Source organism: Temnothorax americanus, unplaced genomic scaffold, assembly GCF_048541705.1.
Source record: "Temnothorax americanus isolate GAGA-0224 unplaced genomic scaffold, ASM4854170v1 Scaffold15, whole genome shotgun sequence".
Classification (NCBI taxonomy): Eukaryota; Metazoa; Arthropoda; class Insecta; order Hymenoptera; family Formicidae; genus Temnothorax; species Temnothorax americanus.
The window spans coordinates 398885-421715 of NW_027509286.1; the positions used below are offsets into that span (position 1 = coordinate 398885).

A 22831-nucleotide genomic window follows, 5' to 3' on the forward strand; every position below is an offset into this window, starting at 1 on the left:
TCGAGTATACAGCCAAGTACAGCTAACAAGTCGACGAGGCAGGCAGGCGCCCCGTCGAGGACGGTGCCGAGTGCAAATTCCGAGTTCTCGCGCGTACGGTGGCCCGGCGACGAGGATCACCCACCCCCGAGGTCCCCGAAACGTCGGAATCGCTGCCGCGGACGAGGAGGAACGCCGCGATCCTGCGACCCGCTATTTTGGTATGCGGCGGCTCTTCGTCGCCGTGGGAAACTCCGGCGGATTCGTCTCGCGTGACTCGCGTCGCGTCGCGTGTCGCGGATAGTCCGGAGGACGTCCCGAGGAAGGTTATGTCGTCGGCGTAGCGCCGTCGCGCGGACGATCCACGATCGCCGCCACCCGTCTGCCGCTGCCCGCCTTCCTTCCGGTCTCGGTCTCGGGGATCCGCTCCGCTCCGCGAGCGATGAGATTTTTCGTCGCCCGGTGACGTTCCCCACCCGCGTGGCGTGGCGACGCAGCAGGTGTCGCGTGTCCCCTCGGGTCTACGGATGTGTGCGCGGGCAGGCGGGCACCCCACCACCGAGCCCGAGCCACCGACGACGTCGAGAGCAGCTCTCCGGTCTCCCCATCGTCTCGGCATCGCGGTTTCGTCGTCGGCGAGACGGTAGCGGTGATGCGCGCTACCGGGCCGAAAACAACCTAAATCGGGGACCCCGATGACCGTCGACAACACGGGTGAGCATGCCTATCTCGCGACTCCGACGACGGACAAATGGCAAAGTTGAGCCGCTCCGCGACTTTCTTCTCGCCCCTTTTTTTCTTTTTCCGGAATTAGCGCGTTCGCCGCAAGCCGCAAGGACTCGCGCCGCGTTGCTATTTTCGCGCTCGGCGCGAAGAATCGGCGTTGGACGAGAACGAAAGTTTCGAGGTAGGGGTTATATTTGCCAAACGAATTTGCCTCGGGGTCTTATATGCGAAATTTCTCCTTCCTCCTTGAGCGATACGTACGTACACGTACCTTAAAAGGAATTGCGACGGTGTTTAGAAATAAATTATTTCAGGGTACAAAACGTGCCTATATGCGCGACTCCTGGGTGTGATGTCTCAATATGGTAAACCGGCCTGTCGGGGGGATAGATTGACATTTTTTTAATATAAATTTGTTCCGAGTCGGAAAATGATAATCTTGTTACGTTCGGTATATTTTGAATGCAGATTACCACGAGAGAAAAAGGATGAGTGCCTCACTACCGTCGCTTCAGCCAAATAGTCAAAGCTTGGAAAGGCAGAGACATGTCAGGACAACGACGGAAAGGCTGTACAACAGTCTTACCAAGAAAAGGTTTGATTCTATTAATATTAGTCACTGAAATTAGTCATGCTAGATCTCTTATTTAGCCGTGCGCGCGCGCGCGCGCGCGCGTGGATGCTGGTGATGATTAAACCAACTCGTACGTGTGTTTCTAGGAAAGATCCGAAGCAAACAAACGTGGAAAGAATGTGGATAAACTACGAAGACTGCAAAGATGACTTTTGGGCGGCTATAAGACCTAATTATGATTATATTATGGATACTAATTTAATCGAAACTTGCAAGGTAAGTTTTTGAGATTTAGCTTACAAGTTTGTCAAACTTATGCATAGAGATTTAGCGTGAGAAGATACAAACGTTGAATTATTTTCAATATTTTTAGGAAGCGAATGGTGAACTGACTGGTGAACTGACGTGGGACGAAACGGACGTGTCGACGCAATCGTGGAATTTAAAGGAAGTCAGCGATCAATTTTCAGAGCTTTACTCGTGGTTAAGATTCCTTCAAGAAGTGGTCTATTCTAAGGAAGAAAATCTTCTAGACAAAAGCCTGCGTGCGGTATGTATCGGTGAATCTGACATATACTACGTTTACGCGAGCGTTACTTCTGTAGTAACTTACAACAATTCCCTTGTTTACGCGGAGTCAATCGTCATCATTTACTACAGAACCCCGTTTACATGGAGGAATTATCGTAAGTTACTGCAGAAGTAACGCTCGCGCAAACATATGGATATAGATATTCCAAATAGAAAATTAAATAAATCCGGCGTTGAAATTATTTAAAAAATTGAATAAATCGTTAGGCTCACATGGAGGAGCTGCGACGCAAGGCGTACAGACGCAAATTGTTCAATGAGCAAGCGGAAAAATTAATTTCTCGCGCCCCTGCTTTGAAAGACGAAGTGGCGTGGCGTGTAGATCACTTGAACGCAAAATGGGAACTAGTTGAGCAAATTATGGCGCCCATAGACCGACCAGTATCTAGTCAACAAGATATATCGGCGGGTACGTGTTGTCCCCTTAAAAAAATTACGTGTCTCTCGCATGTTTGCCAATGTACGCGTGATCGATTTGTTCCAGACTTCGAACGTGAAGTAAAATGTCTGAGAAAATGGTTACGAGAAATGGAGTCGCGTCTTCCACTTTTGAAACCTTCGAATTTCTGCGTCAACTGGACTCTGCCGGAACTGGAGGAAAAAGCGCTGGAGCTCATGGTAAGTACCGCTTTCTATTATTATTGTATTCAGGTAGTAACGTAATTATTAGCGTCTCATTCTGTCTTTCTTATTCGTCGTCAAATTTCACCACGTGGTTCACATTTTACGGACAGATGTCCCTTTGAGGTCTCCCTTTTATTTTTCTTTGTTTCATTTTACTATAGGAAAGATCAGTCCGCTTGTAGAAAAAAATGTTTTTGTATAGAAACATATATATAGCATATGTTCCAACATGATCGTTTTTCTATATATTAGAATTAAATGATAAACAAATTAATGTTTAAAAATTTTATTGTAAGTCACTATAAAGACAGGTGAACGTCTTTAAAGTTCCCCTCGGGTAACTTTTGTGCATGCGCTTGTTCTTGTCTTCCTGTTTTTCTTTCCCTAAGTAAATTGGATAGCGTAAAATGCGCGCGAAGCGGAACGGAGCATATAAATATGCTGGTGATTTTTAGCTTTACTAGCTGAGGCCACCCGTTTATTAACCGATTTAATTGTTAACGGCGAAGCGGCGAATGCTAGGAAGCGGCACGATTCGGCGGAATACGTGCTAAGAATAATGCTGCGTTGGTTGGAGCACGTGCGTGGCGCACCGGGCTGAATTTTCGCTGGCTTGAGAGACCGGCCAACGCAACAGGCCAACAGCTAAGCTAAGGCTAACGAGAGGAACGGATGTGACGGCGTACTCACAAGCTAACTCAGCTGGGAGTGGGGAGCGAACGCTCGGCGGCGCGTACCCGCGTACCCCACAGTCCCCCACGTTTGTTGTTTTGTTCCGGGCTCCGATCTTTGCCGAAGGTTCGCGTTCGGACGCAAACGATGCGCTTCGTTGCGCGCTGGAGAGACCGAGGAGACTAAGCAGCTGCCTGCCGGCTGCGCGAGCCGACAGAGTTCGCCGTTCCACGGTCGCCGCCGGTGGACGGGCACGTTAACAACGAGCACGTTGATCCAAGGTTCCCTTCCTTCTCGTCCTCTCTTCTTTCTTTCTTTCTTCCCCTCCACGTTCATCTCTTCCCCGGTTCTTTTCGCGTCTCTTTCCGTTTCCGTCTAGTTCTCATCTCCCTTTTTTCTAGAGCGTCCGCTATATTTAAACGCAAATGGTGCGCGTCTTTTGTGTTTCGACCTGTGTGATCGCGGTATCCCTCACGTAGGGTCTCTGTGTGCAACGCGTGGCTCGGCTGGCTTTCCGGCTCACGACCTCACGTATCACCGGCATCTTATACCGCCAGAGCAACCCCCCTCCGTTTACCCTTCTCGAAAAGCAGCGGGAGTTCATCTCGGGGAGGAATCCACGGTCATAATCGCCGTGGGTATCCGTGGGTCAGCCAGACCGGAGTTTCTTCTTCCTACGGGTGTCGGGTCTAACCGGCCACCGCCGCTCGGGCTCTCTCTCTCTCTCTCTCTCTCTCTCTCTCTCTCTCTCTCTCTCTCTCTCTCTCTCTCTCTCTCTCTCTCTCTCTCTCTCTCTCTCTCTCTCCTTCTTCCTTCGCCTCCTACTCGTTTTTCCATCCGTCCGTCCGTCCGTCCGTCCCGTCTAACCGAGACATACCACGGCAACGACTCGGAGCTCGAACTTCTTCGCGCGGTCCATTCGACGTGGTTTCTCCGCCGCCGTCGCCGCTGATTACCGCGAACGAACCCTGGCGTGACCCCGCGCGGCGCGGCGTGGCGAAGGAGTCATTCATGCGTCGTGACGAGCACGAGTGCGACGAAATCGCCGCGTGGAAGCGGGGGACCGGGGGTTCGAGGCGTTTGAGAGAAACGACGCTCCTCGACCCGTCTCGTCGTCCCGTCCTCTGTCCGTGCCGGCTGTGAAGAAAAAGAAAGAAAGAAAGATGCGCTTCGTTCGCGAGTGCTCGTAGTGCTACAGCGTGCGGGGATGCTCCACGGTCGCTCCTCGTTTCTTCTCTCGCGTGGTTCCTCCTTCTTGTGGATAGCTGGATACGCGCGTGTTGGTCTCGACACGTCGTCTCGCTTTCGCGCTGACCGTACAACGGCGCGCCGGTGCGCTCTTCCTCCTCGGCATAGTGGATATGCATTTTGGTAAGCTCGACCGAATGGAAAACTTATATCGTTTTATCTTATCTAACGAGGAAGCTTCCACGGAGCTCGTATTCGAAGTATCGATCGAATTGCCTCGCCGCCCCGTTGATCTAGCCGCTGATTAAAGCAGCATTGTTTCGAGGCACGTGAACGTAAAAAGTGCGCGGGCAAAGATAATGGAATTTAGAACGTGAAAGTCGGTGTTCCGAGTGCTCCGATCCAGAGAGGGAGATACGCGCTTGTATTTTCCTGTCTGGCGAACTCGTTGCATCCATCTCAATATATTTTACGCGCGTTGTTGCTAACCGAAGCCCAATTTCCTCCGTCGGCGTCGATCCGCTTCCATTCAGAGTTTTTCATTCGAGATAACGCACCTTGAGCCATTTCCGAGCATCCGCGCTTTTAATTCCCCGGCGCGGCATGACTGAGATTCGTCGTGATATTTGTCCCGTTATTGTTACACCGACAAAAAAAAACCACAATGAAACAATGAAGCAATTACAAACGCTATTGGCCCAATCTGAGCAATGCATCTATGATCGTGCCGCCGCTTGGCTCTCGAACGAGAAACCGTTCGTATTAACTTATCGGATTTTCCTTTCATGCGGGTGTAAAAAACGAAAGGAAAATTGTCGTACAAAAAGTTACGTTATACTCGCGTTTTACTCGGTGTTTTATTTTCGATATTACGTCAATAGTATTCGATAAAGCGCAGCACATAAAATAATAATAACAGTTGTTATCGTCAAGATTAAGATCATGGAAACCGGAAAGTCCGTGCGCGTTCCGATCGGGCGGTATACTTATCATATACTTTAATTGCATACCTCGAGCACACATCGATCCTCTCGTTCGTGCGCTCCGATCTTATTACGCTCTCGAGCTCTCCGGTCCACATATTATTTTCCCGCTGCGTTTGGTCATCGACACTCCATACCCAGTACCCACGCGGTGCGTGGATTCTCCGTTGAACGACATTCGTGGACGTTGAAGTCGGTCGTTCGAGGTCAAGCGAGTTCAACGCGGAATTGTCCGTATAAAGAGAAAGTAGATCTTTGTGGAATTTTATGGGAGCCGGTCGCGCGGAGTATCCGGTAATCGCGCGGATTCCCGGATATCGCCTCTAATCGTTTTGCATTAAATTTAAATTTAATTATCTGTCACGGAGGAAAGGGCGAAGGTAATTGTGCCCTCCCGTCCTTTCGACTTTCTATCCGTGTGCCCACGATACCCTTACGTCACAATATCGTCAAGTAACTCGTTTGCCAGTTATTTGCCAGTTGCATATCGCTTAAAAGAGAAAGTCGGGGGGGGGGGGAGAACATCAGTCGGCTTGACGTTAACGTCCATCCGGCTGTAATGGCTAATTAATATCTGGGACGATTCGCCGACGCAACCATTCAGATGCCCGAACTCGGAGAAAATGCGAAGCCGCGATGCCGGACAGTAGCCGTTTGGCTTTTGAACCAGTTGAGAGTATTTTTGGAAGCGCGCACACGGCCTTTCGTCACACCACACGCAACTCCGCATACTCGCGCGACATTAGAACGATTGCCCTCGTTTCGAGAGAGAGAAAAATCTATCTCTCGCGTTAGAAACGTAAGACGGATTTTTCGCGAGCGGCGCTGTGTAACAGATTTTAAATAGATCGAATTGGTGGCGAGGCAAGTTCAAGCCACGCGGTGGAAATTAGTCTCGTTTTCTATCCCCGCGTATCGTGCGTAACGTTCAGTTTGCAGATTAGATTCGCGATTGATACGACATCCGTGTGATTATGCAAAACGCACAAGTGTGCACAAGTGAAACTGCAATACCTTTTTCTGCCTGATGTTTACGTTTAATTCGATTCTACAAATCGACCTTCCGCGCATCAGGCATTGCGGTGATGAAATATTCATCGCGGGTTAAATTTATCGGAATTGATCTTATAAATTTATCGATGGAGTAATCAATATAGTATTTGTACGTCACATGATTATGTTCGATGATACTTTTCGACGATGTTTCGTATTGTTAGCTTTGTGCGAATTTTGTAAACTCTGCCTGTTGTCTTCGTAACAGCGCGTGATAGAATTCGTTAACATTCGCGATAAGATTGCAACAGATTCGTAGATAGAAACAATACCAACTTGAATTCAAAGTTCAAACGGCTACGTGTTCGATAACGATATACACGCTTTACGAGCTTTATCAGCGATACGTAATTTGGTCACCTCTTATAGGCGGGTATAACTCTTTCGCGGTACGCCGTTAGAACTCCGTTCTCGAAAATTTACGAGATGCTCGCGAAACCGCAAATCCGACCATTGACAAAACCGAAGCTGCTCTACCGTGGAATACAGCGGGACGCCCAATAAGAACGCGACGAGAAATGAGGTGAGGACGGCCTGGATAACTCGGTTAGCAGCTGCGCGAGTGGAAGGTCCCGGACGTGATCTTATTCGCGTTTACACCAATACACCTGCAATTTGAATATATTGCGTTAAAAAGGCTCGGTCTCTCTCTCTCTCTCTCTTCAAATCACGTTTGAATTTAAAACGAGACTAAATTACTAAGTATCGCCCAAAGGTGAAACGTTCGGATGATTTCTGGTACGCGGCTGCATCTTCTTTTATATACGAAGACTATAATCACTCGCGTCAAGTATGCATCGCGCGCACGCGATGCCCGATCGCGAGGATACTCCGCGATGGAAACTCGCGGTGCTGTCGTGCTTGCGTCACCATCGCGCGCGGTGTATACTCTGTAAGTGAAAGGGAATAGAGAAAATTTTTACCCCGGCTAAAATATTTTTGTTTTACGGCGCTCCGCGAATGCGAGATTTACGATTACGCGCGGTGCATAACGCGTTGCGACGCGAAATCGGTACGTGCGCGTATATATATGCACCAATCTGTTTGATTGTCGCTCCGAACGAGATTGCTTTATCGCGGCTCTGCCTATACGGGTGTAAATTATTGGCAGTGCGGTACTCTTTTCCCTCCCGCGTAATTTGCATTCCGTTCCACATATACGAATCGAAGTGTTTCGATATTTAAATCAAGCAGTTTAACGTTAACAACTTGGAGGAAATTGAGAAGGAATTTTAAATGGGAATTTTACTCCCAGGATATGAATAATATCAAATCTCCGATATTCGAAAGTCACGGGAAGCCTTGCAGCGCGCATTTGACATATTATAGCTCGATGGTCGCATAAAAAAAAGGAAGCCTTAGAGCGATGATTGTTCTTATGCTGAAGAGAATTGCAAATGACGTATTACGAGATGTTTTATAAAGTACTGAAAAGAATATCACACGAATCACGATGAATAGAAGCCGCGACTCGGCGAATTTTGTGCGCCGCACGAACAGCTCGGCTTGAATTGGATCATTTAAATAGAAGCCCCGCCGGACGAATCATCTTTTGAACACGCACCATCGTAGCGGCTATAATCGAAAGGTTAATATTACCACGTTGCCGGAAAGTTGACGCGTCTTTTTTTTCCATTGTACTCGTCATATTATAGAGTCATTTGCCTTTGCGTGTATGGGTGCGCTGACTCACTCGCCTGGCGTCACCCGTTAACTAGGAACACTGATGTGACCACCATTTCCGAATTGGATAGAACTTGTAGCGTATCCTTCAAGCTACAGAGGCTCCCAGACTTGCAAGAAATACGCGTTGGTTTCAAAAACACGTTTAGATTATGCATTATTTTTATATCATTAAAATTAAATTTACGATATCGTAATATTCGTAATAAATTGATTCGTTTCAGGTTTCAGGTATATCGGAGTAGTGTGGTAAGAGTTGTAGTTTATTACATTCTGGGAGCAGTTTTCTAAGAACGAAATAGTAATAGAACGCGCGTGAAGGAAAATGTATAGCGAAATAAAAATATACAAAATGCAGTAGGAAGAACGTGTAGAAATAAAACTAAAGGAGAGAAAAGTATAGCTATATAAGAAGCGTTAAGAAGAAGCGTCGAGGATAGAAGAAAGAAGGAAGAAAGAAGAAGTGGAGTAGTTACAATTTCTAGATAATGTGATAGAAGGAAATTACGTAAAAGGGAACGAGAAACCGTAAGATTTTGCCGAGATAAAATAATATACCAAATGCGCGAATGATACGAATGTGAATTCACCGTATATTTTTCTACGTGCTCGTTGCAAAATATACCGTGTAGGAGGCTTACCGCTAGACTCGCGAAACTATTACCGTGTACCGCGCCGCAGCGGCTGTACACAGTTACCTTGGTATATCTTGAATTCTTAGATAGCGTCGGCACGTCCCGCTGGTTACGGAAGTAAAAAACGCTTAGCGAACGCACAAAGTGCCGGTGGTCTGAGCCTCAGACCAGACGCGTACCACGTTTTGTCTGCGATTTAACCTTCCACGTTTACCAGTGCGACCTCAAATAACAGACCGCGACGTACCGTGACATCGTTTTTCAGGAATAAACGCAAGACTACACGAAGGTGAAGAAATTAGTACCGGAGTGTACACTTTCTCTTTCCCACACAAAGTAGAAACTTGATCCTGCCTCGCGAATCGATGAAGATTGGAGGAGTCCTTCTCTTAACAGGACATTAACTGCTTTAATGATGAATATTGGCGCGCTCGCACCGTTCGTCGATGGAGATGCACCGTATAAAGCAACGTTTGAAAAATAATCGTTTCCTGGTGCAGCGCGAGAATTTATCTGGGGACGTTAACAAAAAAGAAAATTGCATAAAAATGGCGAAGAAAAAATTTTACATGGCAAAACATAATGACAGTAATGACAAATTAACTTTCTCCAAGCGGTGGCAGTAGACAGTCTTACTCATCGTACAGAGCGTGTCGATAAATCATGATTAGATTGTATGCCGAAAGAGATTTCTCGATAGAGCCTTTCAACCTGGATTGAAAGAAGCGGCACGGTAATAACAGCGCTCTTCTGCGACTTGGTCGGAAATATATGGGGCGTTCTCGACGAGAAGGACTCTTTACCTATAACTATATAATATAGAAATTCTGAAATAATAAATGGGAGTTAGAATACACATTTTTTTAAGATGGAAAGTTTCTCGGCAACATATATAATTGCGCCGATTATCTTGCTTCTAAAGAGAACTTATGGAAGAACTGTTCCCAGAACAAAATAAAATATCATTGTTTTCGCTACCACGGAATATACTAAAAAATGAATGTACGAAATTTTCCTTAAAACAATTTTACTCTTTCAAACTTTTATGAAAACTGCACGTTTTTATAAAAGTGTAATTTTCACGATTTACGTGATCGAAGAACGCGAGTATTCAAATGTCCCCATTTTTAGCCGGAACACCCAGTAGAGAACCTATATGTAGAGAACCTATCACGGGCTGATCTATTCTTCGAAACAATTTGAGCGATCCAGCAGCCAGCGTCGGTCTTCGAATCGCTCGAAGGTACAGCCGCGCCCAGAGAGTTATCGGCGCTCGTTCGTCTTAGATTAATCTCCATTCTGGTGGTGATATCGTCCCGATTTTTTGCTAGTCACGATACCGCGTGATCTTCACGGTATGTTTTCCATCGATCGAAACCGATACGCTCGGAACGCGAACGGTGTACGGACAAAGTCATGCTCTGAAAACCGAAACGTTGTACTTGCGCAACGTAAAAGTTCTAACGTTAGAAGCCGACAATATTTTGACAAGCGCGCCGCCGCGATATATCGCGTTATATCGCGTGTATTGGATAATAGAACATATCCGCGCCACGCCACTATTAATTTAATTCATCCAAGACTCGCATATACTCCGGACTCCGGGTATTCGAGACCCTGGCGCTTTCGATTAAAACGTAAAGCGTAACACTACATTATATGACTTGTCTGATCGCCGCGCGCGCCGTCGAGATTTTATTCTCCGTTTTATCACGTAGAAATCTAATTTGTCAGGCCTCCGCCTCGGCGGAATCTCACACATTTTCCATTTCGTCACGTAGAAATTTCAATTATGTCTCTCGCAATAATGATTGTTAATTTCGTAACGTGTGATAATATCAGGTTCGTTCAATTATTCAATGCATACAGAATCGCTCTTATCTATACTTTTACTATCGCCGCGGGTTCTCGCGTGATTCGACACGCCGCGCGCCGGCCGTTTCACTCGTCATCGTCGACCGACATAAGGACACATTATCACTGCCGCGCGATAGGATTACGGGGACTGTCTGGGAGACAGGCACATCGCGTGTCTTTGAGAGCCCGCATCTTGCGTGACATTATATCGTCATGCGTTACGTTCGCCCGCACAACCTGCTTCCTGTTACGCGTCGCGTAATGCTTTCCACGATGTCATTGTCACGAAGATATAGATGCCGTAAAAATAGCGAGGACGTTTCGTCGTGAGCGAAGCTGTTATTGGCGAAAGGAAAAGTGATCAGGTTGACCTTCACATTGATTTTTTCCAACGCGATGGATTTTCTAAGCCGCAACGTACCAAGGTTGTTGCCCCTGCAACGTCAACGTCGGGACCTTCAACTTGAGATGAGCCGACGACAAGTATAGGATAGAAACCAGTCGAGGAGCTGGAAAGACCAGCCGCTTTTAATTTCCATCTCGGGAAAAGAATATTCTCTTCAAGCATATTTCATTCATAAATAATCGATGCGGGAAATAATTTTCTCGTTACACAATTTTGTTTATTATAACTTTCCAATTTTTTACGTTCTCCATTTCTCATTCTATATAAATTTTATTCCCGATTTATTTCCGCAATTTTCTCGATCTCGATCGCACCGCGCGAGATCCTTTCCGTCTTTCTTGAGACGCTTGAGAGCTTTTCTTTTCCCCGGATGGTATAAACCTTTCCTATGTATAAAAAAGAAAAAATGGATATATAGCGTAGATCTGCGAATATATCTGTCCGTTATATATGCAAATATATAATAGATAAGCGGAATAATCTGTGACTGGTAGCACACGTCACATATTTCATTCCGTGGCGTGAAACTACCGCGGTATCGCTGAATGTCAATAACAACCGGCAATCGGCATTCGTGGACCGCCACCGATGCAGCGTCTCCCCGTCTCGCGTTCCACGCGGCAGCTTGACATCATGCAGCTGCGTCTCGCTATGGATTCAACTATAAATTACACCCTACCTTGGATAAGGCTGGTCGTGTTTCTCTTTTCAGCATACGTATACATACACATACGCACACGCACACGCACGCACGTATATGCATGGCGCAACTCGCTCTTTACGATTCTTTAATATCTGTCGCTAAACTTTCCCATGAAAGCTAAAGCGCGCCCGCTGCTAAGATCGCGGCGTAACGCATGCGATAGATTTCATTCCTTTACGGCCTCCTTAGCACACATTTTGTCACGAGCCACCCCACTTGTTCCTTATCACATTCCACGCATGCAGTCATATATACGTTCCGCGCGCTCGAGGCGGAATGTCGACGGAAAGTTGTGCCGATCTCCGTCAAGATATTTCTTGCATTTTCATATAATATGAAACGAAACGTTCGGTATCGACAAGATATGCCGATATCCCCCTTCTTACGATATATATACTAATCTCTTTCTATCGATAAGTTTTGTCACACTCGGGAACGTGCGTGTCGTATCTAAATTCAAAACTGACGGTGCAGCACCTGTAACTGGCACGAATCACACATTAAATGTTTTATAATAATGATGACACTAAAATCAGAAATATTATAATATTACATAATAATTAAATTTTTATACGAAGCATCCAACGCTCAAGATCGAATATAACATCAATTTATATTGAATTAATTATTTGACATAAAAATATATAGCGAATTTTCGGTCGCTTACGCTAATGCACTGATGCAAAAATTACTGTGAAGTTGTCTAATGATAAAAACATAATGAACATTCAATGTTTCGTACGAACAATTAAAAGCGTAAGATTCATCATGATTGTCGGTGCGCGTTTACACTGACTCTGCGCACCTTCGTGTCGTAGGGCGCATTTGCGGTGTTGAGAGAATAAATATATGTATAAACAAAAATTCCCGTAATCCGTGATCTTCTATTCCCACGGGGACTGATTCTAGTAGCAAAATAGCCAAGGTTCCGCGAATAGAGTCGTCCAAGCTGAGCAGCTTGATTTATGCGTGCGCGCACGTCGCATCCTCTGTCGGGGAGATATTCCGCGCTTTCATATAACGAGACCTGGTTCCTCGCCGTCGCCGTTGTGCCGCTTCTTTTGTTCGAATGAGAAATTGACAACGAGATGAGGCGACGTAAAAGGAAGAAAGAGGAAAAAGGAGAGATAAAAAAGAAGCGGCGTCGGTCGAATATACGAGAAGTGCGCGCCGCGTGAAAGCAAACTGCGATACATCAGACTTGCTCGCGGAACGACCGGCCGCGGCGCGGCGTCGTACCGCGAGATAAGTAGAACAATCACGCATAATAATATGCAATCTATCAGAGAAAGTGGGCTAATACGGGCCACGGTGGACGGAGGTGATATTCCAACACCTTTGTCTCCCGAGGAGATTTCGAAGCGCTATTAGGCGATCTGGAGCTAGGATATTCGGACGCGCGCGCGCGTTAACTTGAAGTATAGATATAGATAGAAGAGAGAGAGAGAGAGAGAGAAAATGAGCCTGGACTTATCGACCAACGGCTCGGCGGCTTGACTCACTTCGCGGAAGTAATAAAGAATTTTAAGCGTTTCTTTTGTACGCGCGCATTTAACCTTTACGTCCTATTAGTTGGCGTGCGCGCGGTGTCGGTTCATGTTTTTGCACGGTACACGCTTCCTAAAGCCGCGCGTTTACTTTCCTCGCCGGACACCGATCGGCGTATCTATTCGCCTGGTCCTCGCCTCGCATTATTAATCATCATCGGTGTCGTTGATCGTAACTACTTGTTAGACGCTTCGCGTTTTCTAATAGCTACCTGCGGATGTAGAATCTGGACGTGAGATCTAGACGTTGCGATCTATAGAGATCAATTAAAATCTGCAAATATATCGATTTTCCTGTTGATTTTTCTCTCTTAGTCGAAAGGTAATTTCTGTTTGCGCAGGTACTCCAACGAGACATAGAGGCGCACAGGCGTATCGTCAGATCGGTTGCCAAATTGGGAGACAAAGTTTTCGCGCATCAGCAGCAACAGCAGCAGCAGCAACGGGAGCAGGGACAGCAGCGAAAGAAGAAACAGCAATCCTCGCCTTTGGGAATAGTAACGTCATTGGAGCTACATTGGCAGCTTCTGTGTCTACGCGTCCTGGAGTGGCAGTGTCACATTGAAAACCGCGTATCTCATATAAGAAATAAGGTAACGGTTCTATTATTCGTCTCTTACCTTTCATGAAAGAGTACCTCTATATCTTACTTGAGATGTAATGTAAAGAGTCGACGCGATTAAACGGCATACTTACGAACGGAGGCATTAAATTTTCTCAGAGATAATTATGAGACTTTTTTTCTTTCACTCCGTGATTTTTTTTTAAGTCAGAGTTGCAGAGTGTAATCGCCCAAAGCGAGAAAAACGTGTAAAGGTGATTGAAATACAAATAGCATATAGATACAAATTATAATTAAAATATGGAACGCCGTGCCCATTCCACACCGCTTCGTATTAAACTTCATCGGTATCTCGCGCTTCCCACTACACCGCTGATCGTATTAGTAATTAAACTGAAACTTGTGGGAAAACGCGTCCGACAATATCGATCGACGAGGATGAGCGAATGGGCGATGTCAGGAAATAAAGGGTGGAGCCCCGAGCAATAATCTGCTAGTGCGCGCAATTGACGGAGATGTTTCACAATTGACGGCCATTAAGAATAGTATATATTGAGTAGTCACGGCCATTATTTTGTTGCTCGTCGCAGAAAGAAAACTCTAAGCCAGTCTAAGCAAAGCGATATTTCAAATCTCACCGCGAACACTCCTCTTTAATGAAATAACTTTCCTTCCATTATACTTAATGACTTACGCATCAACAAAAACAGAGTAGAAAGACCATTGATAAGATGAAAATTCAATTTGAGATTGCATTAGTTTGATAAACGAATTTGTGAGAGTTTATGAGATAGACGTGAGATAAATTGACCTAGAAAATTCATTCAATGTAAAAAGCAATATTGGTATATTGTTAAATAAGTCTTATAAACGTATATAATATCGATCGAGTAACATAATCGATTGTGTATTAATTCTAATATTAGAATATTAATTTTGATATTCTCTACACAGGCGGCAAACGCGCATATACGATTTCTTATATCCGACACGCTTACCTGCCGTTCCAATCGCTATCCCTACCTTGCCCTTTACCTGTTTAAACTTGTTAAAATCCTGTCGAGAGATTTTCTTTTATGGGACCTGCCTCAGGTATCCCGTCGAAGGTACAAGATCCGGTCTTTGGACAGGGTAACTCAGTAATGCGTCAAGCGTTCGACCAACCATATCTCTATCTCTCTCTCTCTCTCTCTTTCTCATTAATTCCAACCGCGTCGTATGGCACAGTCGTGCTGATAGTAAGCGATAAAACTTTATTAAAACAAGATAAGTCTCCGTACGCAGAAGCGCTCAACATTTCGGAACACGACAACGAGAGAGGTGCACAGATATCGCGAACAATACGACAAATTTGTTCCGATCGGTTGAAACGTTGGCGATTATCGAGTAAAAGGGATATTGATTTCATGTTTCAGAAAGCTGTGCCTAACGGCTGCAGTAACGACAGCGACGAGGAACCAGTCACGAAACAGCCTCGTCTCAGCCGCGGACGATCGCGCGGCTCCGGAGCGGAATCGCCGGGACAGTCCGCTCGCTCGGCGCGCACCGAACGCGCGAAGCGCGTTGCCGGACGCCCGAGATCCGAGCACCGCGATCATCCAGTCTCCAATGAGAGGACCGAGCAGTCGGACAGCGACGCCTTTTCCGAGAATCAATCCGTCGGCGAAGGATCGTATTTCGAGGTACGCTTGAATTCATCGAGCGCCCGTATATAGGGACGAGCCCGTGAGGCTCGATTACGCGATTTCGATTGAGATCCAATTATTCACGAATTGAAACGCTCCCCGTTACCCGTCCCCGTAACTCTGTGTCGTGACCGCATAGCGAGCAGCGAAGAGCCGTGTCGTTATGGAAATATTATAGGAATCGTGCCGGGAATGAATCACGCGACTGACAGAAGTTATATTTGTCTTCCAGCGGGATGTAGAATAATCTGAGGAAGATAAGAGTGACTCCGTCACGCAACGATATCGGTACTAAAAAAAAAGTTCAGATATAAATTTAGATCAAATGGATAAGTCTCTTTTGCGATGCTCCTTATAAAATGGTGCACATAAAAATCTCGCATAAAAATATCGATTGTTTTTATCTCGCGTTCTTCTATCTTCGGCAATTTTTGCAAAATAATTGCAAAAGACGGGAAGCGTTCTAACGTAGTTGTTCCACGAATTGACAGCCGCTATTGTTCTCCATTCTGCTGTCGCGAAACACGACTATTACAAGTCATTGACCCGGTTTTCGAGCGCTGCGCGATTCACGCATAGAAATTATTAGCTCTACTCTCTGAGACTGGTACCGTATAGGCATTTTTTCGATGCGAACGATAATGGGCGGATCTCGCTGTAATTAATTTATTGTCGTTGTACGTTACTACGATAGACGGGAATTTTCATTAACGCTTAATAGACCTCGATGAGCGCGTCGCGAGCAAAGTACGTCTGCGCGAATTGTGCTTCCTCTTTGGAATCTCGAGCAACTGCGGGAGTTAAACTAAAATCATCTTTTAGCCTTAACGCGAAAGATAACAGGAGCGTTGTTATACCACCACTTTACGTCGCGTAGGCTAAGAGAGGAGCCGCGTATCCGAATGTGTTAAGTGGACTAAGTCTCGAAGGCTGCGAAGAAGAACGGCTTCTGTAAAACGAATCGGGCACGCATGTACAGTGAGAAGTCTGTACGCCACGTGATGATCTTGACAAAAAGTAGCGGCCGAATTTGTAGCAAAAACCGTGACATCCGTGTCGGACGGAATGGTCTTGCGAGAGGCCAACGAAGTAGCGTCTAGTGAAAGCATAGATATATATCCCATAGGCTCAAGTTATTCTTTCACTTTAATACACCGATTATATCATGTAGCGTTAAAAAACTTGTATTTGATCAATACAGTCATGCACTCCTTTTCATCAGCGAATCATTTCACTAATCATTTCGCTTCTGAATAAAACGATATGGAAATTTGACAATAGAAATGAAATTAATTTTCTAGAAACCTTGTCCGATAATTGATCGTCTTCTCAAGCAAGAATTTACTTATAATGCACGCGCAATGTTCGCTATCAATATCAATATAATTGATACACACGCTTTCTACGGCATGCAGGATGAATTGTGTCAGCTGGGTGTGATGGACGCAAGGTCCGACGAACCGGCAAAACGAGAGGCCACCAGTTCCATTACGCGTATCGCGCGGGACCGCGGGGAAGAGGGTGACGTCGAGGAAAGCGGAGCGAGCGACAGCGAGCAACGCGACATGCCGCCCACACCGGACACCGTGCCGATAACGACGTCGACGGCGGCGATGCAGGGGACGTGCGACGAAATCGACGCGGCAAGCACCGTGCAAATCGAAAGTACAAAAAAATTGAATAACGGTCTGCGGACGAGCGAACTTGTGAAACGCGGGGCAACGGATGAGGCTGCTTCGTTCAACATGTGAGTTGCACATGTTCTTCTTTTTTTTCCCTACCTCGCTATCTCGTAACGGTAAAATGGTGATTGCTCGGGAACTGATTATTCCTTATCCCTTCACTTTCCGGTTACCCTTGGCTTCCGCCGAAGTAACAACCGACACGAGATTGTTTCCTGATGTTTAGGTCCGACAGAAAATCGAAGAACTGCGCTACCTTCTACTTTAAGCATCTGGACACCGACTCCGAGGCAGATTGTAGTCAACTAGTCCAGGAATCGTCCAACACAGTGGAGGATTCCTCCGAGGAGGAGTGGACTTACACTCCTGCTCATCGAAACAGCTCGTTTGTCGTTTCGGAGCAGCGAAGAACGAACGTTGTGGTTCGTCTGGATTTTGACGAGCGTCCACGGGTCGATATCTCAGAAAAAATGCATTTTGCGCAAAAAATGAGTCTAGGTAACGAAAAAGAAACGGAACGTGACGATCGGGAAGCTCAGCAAAAAGATAGCGACGATGAAAAGAAGAATGATAAATCAAGTATCGAAAGGTTGATCAAAGAAGTTGAAAACTTGATCGGCGAAGAAAGACATAAGGCCTCGCGCACTTTTCCGCAGTTAGAATTCGAGGAGAAAAATATAACGAACAATCATCGAGCTAAGTATGCGCGCGTGAGAGAATGGTTGAAGTTGAACGCGTCGAGAAGTTACGAGGGCAGATCGCAGGTAAATTAGATCAATAGATTTCTAGAAAAATAGAAAACGAACAAAGTTAAATCGAATCTTTTTTTCTTGGATTGAATCAAATATTACTATCATAGTTGACATGAAAATTTTGCGTAAAATTATATACTATTTGTAAAGATTATTACGGATTTTGCAAGAAGACATAACACGTGACACAATGACGTATAACGGCGCGTATATTACAGCCATTAGATAGCTGTGACGCCAGCGGCGAATACACGACGGAGGAGTCCGATGGAGAAAGACAATCGATATCGTCAGATGATTTGCAGAGTAGCGTCGCGACCTACCGCCGATTCGAAGGTGCTCTCGCGTGTATATCGCAATCCCCTTCACAAGAGATACTCGATTGCGTCCAGAAAACGCCCGTCAACGAGCTACCTCCTGACGAGAGTACGTCGAAGGTCGTAATGCGATCGAGACAAAAAGCGAAAGGATCTAGGCCGTGGAGCGTTTCTTGTATCTCGCAAATCGGAGATAATTCTACCTTAACTCAGATAAACAATCCCATTTTACCATTCTCCATATCCGAGACTGCGCTTCATCAGTTGGTCGCGACCCCACCTACAAAATCCGTATCTTTCGATGCTGCGTAAGTACATTGGTTTTTAATCATTTTTACCTGTATTTTTTTTTTTTTTTAATTCTTTGTTACTTTTCCGTGTTAAATAAGAGTTTGTTATCGAATATCGTTATATTGCAGAGGATCACGGAAGTCGTTTAATAATTCCGCATCTACTTTATTAGAAGAGACTCTTATATGTTCTGACGATCGCGTAGCTAGAAATATATCATTCCGCAGAAAGAAAAATAGATTGCGTAAGAAGACTTTGGTAAGGAAGGTTTTGATTATAAAAAATGTTAACATATTTGCCGAATTAATTGGTTTTTTCGTTTAGTTTTCGTTAAATGTATTTTTTACTTCGTATCTCGAGTTGTTTTGTAGATCAAACTTAAGTCGAGAATGATAAAAATTATTGATTTGCATTTATTTAGGGCCGTAAGAGTGAATCTAGTTCGGAAAGTGCGCACGCCAATCATCATTCAGCGGGAAGCGATGGCAGCTCGAATCAGCAACGCTCGTCTCGCAAAATGAACTTAAATCGCACAACGCATATGGTTTCGAAAGAAAACTGCCATAGTCGTTCCACGACTCTCGTTAAATCTGGGTCTTTCTCAGGCTGTACCGTCCATCAACAATTACACGTAGAAAAGACGCTCGTCAATAATTCTACACCCCTCAGGTTACTTTGCTGCAAGTCGATTGCTTCCACGTTGGAGACGGAAGGCGAGGATCGTGATTGTGCTCAAGGACACTTCGCTTACAATAATGATATATTGAACACCACGCTGAATAGCAAAGAGCTAGGCAATCAGCAGTTGAATATAGACAGTGACGTAGAAATGAATAGTCTCGGTAACAATTCATTATCCGAACAGGCCTGGGATAATTATGTGGTAATATAAAATCGCATAGCATTAACAATAACAACTTATAAAAGTATTGTCTCTTTATCCACATTGATCAATCTTCGTTGATTCGCAGGAAAAATATATGAGCGAACCTTACAGCGAGCCATTAGATGTAGAAACGGCTCGACGATTGTTGGATTTTGGAGATGACTATCGAAACTTTCTTGATAGCCAGTCGGAATGCGCATCCAGTATAAGCGCAATTCCTGCTTGTTCGCCATTGCCTAAGACTCGCACGTACCATGTAGGTCCCTTGTTATTATACTGTCTCGATCAAGTATCCATATTTTTTCTATAAAAAAAACCTTTATTCAAAGGGAAAAGAGTATATCATAGATTTAATATGTGTAATTGTGAATTAACTATATTAATAATTTTTATGTATTTATATTGAATATTGTGCCATTTTAACATTGATCAATACATATCCAATCATTACATCGATACAGATACACTCAAATAAAGCATTATCATTTTAAATTATAGTTACAACAAATAAACTTTTCAAGCAATTATATAAGTGTTTTATTTTTCGTAATATGGTTATGCAATATTATATACTAATTGCATATAGATTTTGTGGCAATGTTTTTTTATATAAGTTATACTAATTAAAATGTTAATTGCCCTTACTATAGAATAAGTATGGTGAATAATTGAACCATAGTCTTTCTCTGTTAAAGTCTATTGACGATTGCAATATTATATTGATAAATCAAATCTTGAGACAACAATACAATGGCAATAATAAAACCGTATTATCTGTAAATAATCAAGAATTTATCTTTGATAATATTATAGAAAAAACGAAAGAGAATTAAAAAATGTCTAACATAAATGATCTAATGCTTCGTATGACTCTAATGCGTTCATGGACGGTGCATCTGTATGTGTGTGTATTGTATCTGTGTAACGTTCTGCATGAATTTCAAGGAGGCGTCGTGCATTATATAATCAAACGTTCACGCATTGTGATTATATTCTAGGAAATCGATTACAGTACGGAAGATAGCGATAATGACGAGGAAGATTTACGGAAAATTGCGGAAAATTCACAAGCGCAGCTTATACTTGCTGAAAATACTTTCGTAAGATCCACTGGCGCAGTTCCTACAGAACTTGTACGTATTTTCTTACTAATCCTTGCAATACAGTGCCCTGTTTCCGTAACATTTTGTAGACGCTTCTGGAGTACGGTTTTTACTTCATTCCTTATACGCTTTATCCGTTATTTCGCTTTATCTCGTAAGTGATTTTATTAAGTTTGCACGTCGTATGCATATATACTGTATAAACGCATGAAATATAAGTTGTTTAATTTTATTTAAGTTTGCATTGATTATAATATTGTCTCCTCTCCTATAGCAATAACATATAAAACATAACTGTTTTAATAAGTGATTACAAATTATATTTCATTTACATTTTAATATACATATAATTTCAATTATTCTTAAGGACATAGAAAATCTTGTGTTCGTGTAACACAAATAAGATTTATGTGTACCATTTGATTAATTTATATATTATATATAATAATATTTCTCTTATTATTATATATTAAGGTTTGCAGCGTTGTATGTTAATGTTTCCTCTTAAAAAAAATTCTTATGGATTGTGATGACTGTGCATGATTCTTTATTTCTTTAATAGTTTGTTTTTTTTTTTTTTTTTTTTTTTTTATACTATGAAAGTTTTGCATAGCAAATTTTATAATCACGCGATATTGTGGGAAGATTGTTATCAACCGTTTAATCATAGGAGATATTCGTTTACTTTTTATTAACTAAGATAATAGAATAGTGTAATAAAATGATTAATTAGATGCACTGTTTTATATTTGATCTGTGTCATGACAGAACAGTCACGTTAGTTAATGGAATTTATCCTTTTTATCCCTAATAGGCCGAAGTGGAATCTGCATGTAAAGAAAACTTAGGATGTTTGCAGACCGTGCTGGAATCGCAAAACGGATACTTGCGAAATGAAAAATATTTGAAACAAATTCGCGGTGAGTACGAGCAGTTAATCAATTTCATGTCATTCTTCTTTATAACTACTACTTTGTGTCTGATCGGGTTTGTCCTGCTTATTTCTTGACGGTGCGCGGTGAGAACAATATCTCTTCCAGAAACACTATTTTCATATTATTGCATGTTAATACATATATAATGAAAAATCATTGTATATCTAAAGAAAATGTGCTCATATTATTTAATCGTATCTGCCGTTATCTTATATCATCAATACAATCGCATTTATTTTGTTGAACGGGTAAATAGATATCAAAGATGTGAATATCCGTTTCTATCGCACAAAAATTTGATCGCACACAAGTCTTTTTCTACCGTCAGTAAGCGCGCTAATGAAAGTTTCAATTCGTCTGTGTCAAAATTAGATGTAATCTACTTTGTCATTGCGAAACCACTGTCCTAGTTCGACCGGTTTAACATTTATACTGATGACTCATCGGTATAATATATAGCAAGAATAGCAAGAACTTAGGAAAGTTTAAATCCAATTTTAATCCAACTAATATTATTTATCTATTTTGTATATATGTATTTTATTATTTATGTTAAATAAAAATCTTTATGTTACTCCGCTTATTAACATGTTTATTACAGTGCATCTAATACTTTCTCTTTATTTTAACCTTTTGGCTGCACAGTTTTTTGTGTTACCGTTACTCGATAAATGCTCTTTACAAATCTTTGTGTTTGATTTAGTAGGGTGAAGGTAGAAACGGAGAAAGTAGTGTCAAAAGTAATATAGAAAGCGAAGAATTATGCGCGAAAGAATATTATATGTGGCGATCAGATACATATAATAAAAACTATGTGTACTAATATTAATTTCTCTTTGTACACGCGTGCTTGCAACACTATTCGTGAAACTAAGAGATGCAAAATGTACATTGTAATTAGAATAACGAATGTGAAGCAATCGTGCGCAGCATCTAAATCGACGTTATACACGACACAATTTGCTTTCCAGCCACTAAAGTTTGAACAGGCGCACCCGAGCATAGGAGAAAGCAGAAAATGAAAACGTCTATACTCCTAACGACCACACGATGCGATTATAAATCGTTCCGCAGTATTGTTTATCCGAGGCATCGGTGTCAAGAGTAACTGAAAGCCGATTGAAAGCTTCCAACTGTTTTACGACCCGCTTTAGCGTATTAAGCGTGCCGTATAAGCGTCAGATCGGATCAACAAGTTAACTCCGATCATAAATCTAACGAGATCGTTAGGTCGCCGATCGCGCGTACACATGGGTGCCGTGGTGGACGCGTAGGTGGATACGCACGCTGCGTTTGTAACGCGAACGTATCTCGGGGTCCGAGACCCGTCTCGCGCCTTATATGAAACTTAACGACGCTCCCGTTGCTCCCCAGGGCCACAGGAACTGGTGGTAGTG

General features: G+C 43.6%; 1 protein-coding gene across 2 annotated transcripts in view; it reads left to right on the top strand.

Annotated features, from left to right (window-relative positions):
- The first annotated feature begins 4 nt into the window (after window positions 1–4).
- LOC143895255 (uncharacterized) overlaps window positions 5–22831 on the top strand; it is a 43594-nt gene continuing 20767 nt past the window's right edge. The window contains exons 1-16 of one of the 2 annotated variants that reach the window (XM_077402272.1): window positions 5–693; window positions 1174–1300; window positions 1426–1555; window positions 1653–1829; window positions 2078–2279; window positions 2355–2488; window positions 13563–13814; window positions 15199–15465; window positions 16884–17215; window positions 17377–17914; window positions 18121–18527; window positions 18639–18768; window positions 18932–19393; window positions 19482–19652; window positions 20395–20529; window positions 21314–21419. In XM_077402272.1, the coding sequence (XP_077258398.1) occupies window positions 675–693; window positions 1174–1300; window positions 1426–1555; window positions 1653–1829; window positions 2078–2279; window positions 2355–2488; window positions 13563–13814; window positions 15199–15465; window positions 16884–17215; window positions 17377–17914; window positions 18121–18527; window positions 18639–18768; window positions 18932–19393; window positions 19482–19652; window positions 20395–20529; window positions 21314–21419 (3589 nt within the window). In that variant the 5' untranslated portion in view covers window positions 5–674. Of the gene's footprint in view, window positions 694–795; window positions 887–1173; window positions 1301–1425; window positions 1556–1652; window positions 1830–2077; window positions 2280–2354; window positions 2489–13562; window positions 13815–15198; window positions 15466–16883; window positions 17216–17376; window positions 17915–18120; window positions 18528–18638; window positions 18769–18931; window positions 19394–19481; window positions 19653–20394; window positions 20530–21313; window positions 21420–22831 lie in introns of those variants that run through there. The other variant, XM_077402273.1, reaches the window with a different exon arrangement.